The sequence below is a fragment of the Corvus brachyrhynchos genome, unplaced genomic scaffold, assembly GCF_000691975.1.
Source record: "Corvus brachyrhynchos isolate BGI_N302 unplaced genomic scaffold, ASM69197v1 scaffold70, whole genome shotgun sequence".
Classification (NCBI taxonomy): domain Eukaryota; kingdom Metazoa; phylum Chordata; class Aves; order Passeriformes; family Corvidae; genus Corvus; species Corvus brachyrhynchos.
The window spans coordinates 775323-782433 of NW_008236217.1; the positions used below are offsets into that span (position 1 = coordinate 775323).

At 35.5% G+C, this 7111-nt stretch overlaps 1 protein-coding gene across 1 annotated transcript in view; it reads left to right on the forward strand.

Annotated features, from left to right (window-relative positions):
• LYST (lysosomal trafficking regulator) overlaps positions 1–7111 on the forward strand; it is a 65759-nt gene that overhangs the window by 25804 nt on the left and 32844 nt on the right. Inside the window, 5 exon segments of the mRNA XM_017745202.1 lie at positions 694–867; positions 1148–1297; positions 1916–2053; positions 3782–3971; positions 5180–5320. Coding sequence (XP_017600691.1) covers positions 694–867; positions 1148–1297; positions 1916–2053; positions 3782–3971; positions 5180–5320 — 793 coding nt within the window.

Consider the following 7111-nt stretch of genomic DNA (forward strand, 5'->3'; position numbering starts at 1 on the left):
GCTGAAGACTGTTTGCATCAGTAAGGCAAGCAAATAGATCAGCTGTGAGACAATGCAGGTCTTACACATTTATACACCTGTATTATAAGTGCAGCAGAATTAACAGGTACATGTCAAGGGAACCTATTGGAACTGAAGTTCCATTAATGTGAGATTTCATTCTTGTACATTTTTGGTAAAAATAGTAGTTGCTCTTGGGATTCAAGAATCGTAGAAAGCAAAGAGGGGGAAAAGGGTTCATGGTCTTCATCTATCAAATTGCTTGTCTCTTTATGGATAAAATAAAACTTTAATGTTTGACATTTACAGCTAGACTTAGTCTAGAACTTCAGGAACTTTTTTATAGCTTTCCTTAAACACTTAAGAAAAATACTTTTTTCAGGGCAAACAGTTTATTCTTATTAGTGGCTCATGTATTTCATGACCTTGTGACTTTGTAGTATGGCAAGTACCTTCTGCTTAAAATTTATTTAGAACAGATTTTTTTCTTAGAAAGGGGTTTCTGTAATGTGACTTCTATTTCCATAGCAGTAATTTAGCACAGTAGAAATTAGCACCTCAAGCATAATATCTGCATGTACACACATAGACAAAAGAGATTTAATCCAGAAGTAGTTATTTAGGAGTGCAACAAAGCTTTTTTTCTAGATGTTTCTCACTTAAACTGTCTTATTAAATTTGCCTTTTCCTCAGGTAGTAGAGATTAGCAGCTGTGAAGACACTCAAGCTTTAGCACTACAACTTATACTATCTTTAACAAAATACAATCAACAGAGAATACAGGAGATGGACAACTGTAATGGTTATTCTATGATTCATCGGGTGTTGATCAAACCAAAATGCATTGTTGGATTTCGCATGCTGAAGGTAAAGTCCTCTTTTAAACCGGGTATTTTGTTCAATATTAGGACAAAAAACTTCTCTGTGATTTTAATTGTATATTTGAAGCTGCTTTTACAAAGGCAGAACAGTGATTTGAAGCAAGTTTGGTGTTGACCAGGTAGATATGTCTTCCCTATCAAGAGTATGCTGTCTCTTTAAAGATGTTTTTTTATAAATTGGATAGAACAAATGTTTTTATAAATTGGATAGAACAAATGTTTTGTGTTTTGATACTCAAAAAAAAAAAAAATCCCCCCTTTTTAAGACTCTTCTTGAAGGATGCTGCAGTGATGAGATTCTCTATATAAATGAAAATGGGCAATTCCAGCTTGACCCAGATTCTACTGCAGTTATTCAAGATGTCCAATTGTTAGAAAAGCTGCTGCTTGACTGGAAGATATGGTCTAAAGCAAAGGTAAATACTTTAATTTTGGATATACTTCAGGTCTAATATTCAATATTTAAAAACAGTATTATCAGCTCTGAAATTAATTTTAGAAAACTGTAGTAATTAACTAACAACTACTACTCCTCCAGTTACTAACATGTAACTGGAGAAATTAATGTTCCTTGTTTTTCTTTGGATAGCTGTTTTAATATCAATCTCCCATTATCAATGATGGAGGTAGCCTTAGTGTATTAAATCTGTAAATGTGATGCATGCATATGACTTCTAAGTTGAATTGATAAGTTTTTTTGTGGAGAAACTAAGGAAGACCTGTTTTCTTTTGGAGTTAAACTGTTGAAAATAACCATTCAGGCTTAATATAGCTAAGAATGTACAAAACTAATTTTAGACAAGTAATTTTTGTCATAGCTTAATCGTTAAAACATGCTTAATTTTGTACAAACATGACTTTTCTGGTTCGTTTCTAACCTGTTCTGACCTGACCAGTTGCATTGATTTAGTCATCATCTTAGGTGTAAAACTAACTTGACTTTGTGTTTATCGTTTTTTGTTGGGTTTTTTTCCCTTGGTGTGTAGACTCACAAGTATATTTTTGAAGCTACATTCCTGTTTTTTGTTTTTCAGCAAGGTGTTTGGGAAACCCTGTTAGCAGCTCTAGAAATCCTTATCAGAGCTAACCATCACCAACAGATGTTTAACATTAAACAGCTATTGAAAGCTCAAGTGGTACATCACTTCCTGTTAACTTGTCAGGTTCTGCAGGTACTTCCACTCTGAAATCCTACTTTGTGTTTGGCAAATACCCATTTTTATTTGGGGAGGGTGGTGTAGAAGGGACTAAATTCTGTAGCAAACTTTGAGTAGACTGCCCTCTGTGCTTCCAGACTACTTCCATCTTCAACAGATGTTGTTGCTGTAAACTGGTACAGTTCCTTACTGGGTGCTCTATTTACTGCTGGACAGAAGGGACAAGAGCTTGTAACCATCTGGTGTGATTTGGAAACCTAGGTACCAGGTTACTTGCACAGCCATACACCTGCAGGAGCTGAAATGAACTGTCCCTTTTATGTAGAAACACCTGAGATGTCTTGTGCTGGTTCTTGTCTTCATTACTGAAAACGAGATACTGTGCAGTGAAGCTGTCTGTGCCGTATCTCATCAGAGCTAATGGGGCAGCCCACCTGTAGTGCTCAGTCTGAGCACTCATCTCAAATTTTTGGTACAGTAGTAGCTTCTTCCCTGGCATGGAAATAGCTACGCCAGAAAGGACTTTAGGGAAATGCTTCAGTCCTTTGATAAACACTTCTTAAGAACATGATTTTGAAATGGTTTCCTGCTTATAGTACATGTATCCATTTGTGAAAATACGTATTGTAATAATCCCTTTTCTCTGCACTCTTATTTTCTGTCTTGCATTCCTTTTTATTCTGAGTTTCTCACTTCAGTACATGAAATGTATTTATTGGTTTTTTCTCTTTTAATGATTTTTAAATATATTTTTTTTTCATCATTTTAATATCTGTAAATTTTTTTTCCTTCATTTTTATGTGGTTTTCCTTACTTTTGGAACTTTTTAGTGGTATAGTTAACTTTTGAAATTGTATATTAGTGCAAATGCCTAGATATAGAATGTTTCGTAGTATTTCTTCTGTCTTTTTTGTATATTGGGGAAAAATTAATTTCTTGGTTAAAAAATCTACTCAAATTGATCAACAGTGACTTGGCAATTTTGTGATGGAACAAAGGTGAAACTACACAAAGTTTTTTCTTTGAAAAAACTTACTCAGATTAACTTCATTTAATCTTTTCCTACAGCAGTCTCAGTTAAGGTGCTTGGGTATCAAAAAAAGAGGTAAATTTAGAGAAGTTGGAAAGAAACAAGATAATCACCATGCTTACCTTACAGTGAAGTTTCCCACAAGTTTCTTGAAATTTTGTTCTAAAATCCATATACATAGATTTTTTCAGCTAGCCATTGTCAAACTATATGGAATGCTTGATCAAGCTGAAGTTACAAGTATAATTATCAGTGAATCTCAAATGTGTATGTTTATAAAAAGGGCTGCTGAAGTGGAAATACAGAAGACTCAGTGTGGTATTGTTCAGAAAGTTATTAATATGTTTGAGTTACTGCTTTTGGCAACTATTAGTTTCTCTACAAATATGTAATCCAATGATAATAAACTGTACTTTCAATGGTGATTCATGTCCTAAAGTTCCAGCATTTCTTGACAGAGCAGTATAGTATGCAGATGTTCATTTTTCTGAAAATCAACTTGCATAACATCTGCAGTATTTGGTGCATGATGGATTTAAATAACATTCAGGAGGTACAGTAGCTCCTCTCAAAATTAAAGAATACAGCTTTATTAGCTGAGCTTCTTTTCTTGTCTGTTCTACTACAGCATGACAATTGAAAAAAAAAAAAAAAGACAATTTGTTAAATTAAAATTGCCAGTAGCTTACAGTTGTACTACTCTTTCTTTCTAGGAGCATAAAGAAGGACACCTTACATCCCTGCCTCGGGAGGTTTGCAGGTCATTTGTGAAAATAATTGAAGAAGTACTTGGTTCTCCCCCAGACCTGGAATTGCTGACACTGGTCTTTAATTTTCTCTTAGCAGTTCACCCTCCCACTAATACATATGTTTGTCACAACCCTGTCAACTTCTACTTTTCAAAAACATAGGTAAATATGCCACATTTAGCTAGAAATAAACAATAAAATAAAAATCTTGTCATAAACTAATATCTAAAAGAAAAAAAGATGTGCTGTATTTTAATGAATATCTATTAAAAAATATTGAACTGTTGGAACTTAATACTATAGACTAGTTTTAATTTTCTGAGACAGGTTACAGTTAGACTTTGTTTGCTTGGTTTACTTTGAGAGCTTTCTTCTGTCTAGATAATTTCTCTGGTGGTTATGCCTTTAACTTTCTTTAAAGTTTGATGCTGCTAAATAGAATGCTTAATCTTAGCTGCCTTTCTGGACACATTTGTCTGCAGGCAAATTTAGAAAAAACATCTAGCTTACCTATAAATGGAACTTCTTCAGAAATGTGTATTTGGTCCTTCCTGCACTTCTTTCTTGTTTCTTGTTACTGAATTCCTAGAAAAATAATCAGCCTGAGGAGCATTTTTAGCAACTGATTAGTTGCACTGCAGGATGTCATTGTCAGGCTCCATCAGTTCATTGCATACGAGCTACTGGCAGTGCTTGTGGGCTCTGAGGGGTGCAGACCTAGAGCAACAGCTGTTTTAATATATCTGTGCTGGATCATCATGTTGGCAAAATGATGTGAGCTTTAAAAATATTTCTTGCACTTCTTAAAAATGTGAAACAATGTATAGTTCATGCTTGATATTAGCATTGTACAACCTAAGCTATGATTTATGTAAACGTGGAAAGCATCATCCAAGTTTGAAATATTTTCTCCTTTTGCAAATACCTGTGTACCTCCAGTTTTAGTGATCAGTTTCAAAGGCAGCACAGTTGTGTTTATTTGTATCTGTCTTCTAATACTAACTGTTATAAAATTCTGAGTGAGGGAAGAATGCATGTTTTGATACTTGAAGCCTTTTTAGGCTGTTTGAGAACAGTCACCTGTTTTTGACATGACAAAGTCAGTTGTCAGTGCTGTCAGTATGTCTGCAAGGACTGTCTTTAAATATAATTGCTTTAGTACATCATTATATTTTCAGTGTTCTAAAGTAAATTTTGAAGTTATATCACTAAACCAAAAAGTGCTTTTTCTCAGTCTTTTGGATTTGAGCACTTCTCATTAGCCTCCAGTGATCAACTCAAAATGTAGCCTGGCTACTATGAGTCTAATTTACCAGCAATGCAAACATAAAAAGTTTTTATGTAACTTCCCCCCTTATCTTTTCTTTCTAGATGGCAAAATTTTCCAGGAGAAAGTTGAATCACTTAGGTACCTGAGAAATTCCAGCAGTGGTGGGAAGTCAGTAGACAATTCTGCATTTGTGATTACATCTCCAACTGGATTTACAGCTTTACCACTGGAAGGTGAAATAATACTGGAAAAACAAGGATGTTAAAACACACTCTTTTGGCAAATGACTAGAATGCCTTAAAGTGTTACTTTCCCACAGATATTTCTTACAAATCTCCCCCTGTCCCTTGGAGCTTGATGCCTGAGCAGCAGAGTAAGAAGGATGGAACAGAACATGCTGCCTAAACTGCTCCTCATTCTTAAGCTGAAACAAATTGCCACATTGATGGCTCAGGCAGTGAAGTGGACCAGATAAGCAGAATCATTTCATTTGTTAAACAGACCTGCTAGAGATGTATGAGAGCACCCTGACCTGGCAGCAGCTGAAGTAGCGAGCCATAGGCAGCTATCTTATCTGGGTAGAAAGCATTAAGCTGATACTTTTTGTGCATAATCCTTCACATCCATCCATGTATTTCAGTTCATATGTGACTGGCTATATTCTGTGTATCACAATGTAACACCTTTACAATTGATATCTTGTTGCTACTTTGTTTAGGAAAAGGAACTTGAGTCTTGAAGCGCTACTTCAGTTGAAACAGTGTTTATTCAAGTTCTTTTAGTCTTTTTAGTAAAGCGGCGGTATAAAGAACATATCACAGTATTAAATTGTGTGTGGAATCAGTCCTTTTCCCATATGGAAAATGTATGAAATCTCACTCTTCTAAATGAGTGCTTTTTTTTATATCAGTATTTCCAGATTGTTGTTGTTGAATAGAGATTATTCGTATGAGCCAGAGGAATACTCAAAATAATGTTTTTTGTGAAAATAGATGTTTGAGTGTTTGTGCTTCCTAATTTTAATTTCAAAATTATATAAATTATACATTTATTTATATAAAATATTATATTTAATCAGGAACTGTAATAGTGATAGGACAAGGAGTAATGGGCACAAATTAAGAGGGGAAGTTTAGATTAGATATTAGGAAGAAATTTTTCAGTTTGAGGGTGGCAAGACACTGGAACAAGTTGCCCAGGGAGGTTGTGAATGCCCCAACCCTGACAGTGTTCAAGGCCAGGTTGGATGAAGCACTGAGCAGCCTGGTCTAGTGGGGAGGTGTCCCTGTCCATGGCAGGAGGTGCTGGGACTAGAAGACTTTTGAGCTCCATTCCATCCACTTAACATTGCATGATTCTATAAAATATCTGAACTTGTATGTGCGTTAAATAGCCTGCTACCTGCACTTGGGTTTGCAGTTTGTTTTACTACCTGCTAATGTGTGTGAAAGCTTGACTGTAAGACTGTTGCAGCTGTGTAGATCTCCCCTGCTGTGTGAAGGCCAGCTTGGTCAGGCTGTGTTGGCACGAGTATGTGTGTATGTATATTCATGCATTTCTTTCATATATATCTCGCTCATAAAAAAATACATTCCTGATGCATCGTCACTGCATTAGTACTAACTGGTTCATGGTCTCCAAAATACTTGTGAATGAAAAAACTCCTTTTCCTAGACTAACAGGAAACTTCTTCTACCTGTCTTGTATACAGACTACTTCCCCTCTTAAAACTATATTTTGTTAAAGACTTGTAACATGCTCTGAAAGTTTGACTGTTTCAGGTCAAAAGATGCAGTTAAAAGCAAGCGCTGTTAAATAAAACATGCACTTATTTGTTCTAATTTGAAGTATGTGTAAAACCTTAGTGTAAAAGGGTTGGTGAGTAGTATTTTGATGTCCACTGAAATACTGCAGATTGGACCTGTTACACAAAGCTCCAAATAGAACAACCTGCTCTATTTGACCCTGCTTTGAGCAAGGAGTCTGGTGTAGACACCTCCAGCTCTGCCCTCCAGCCTCAGTGA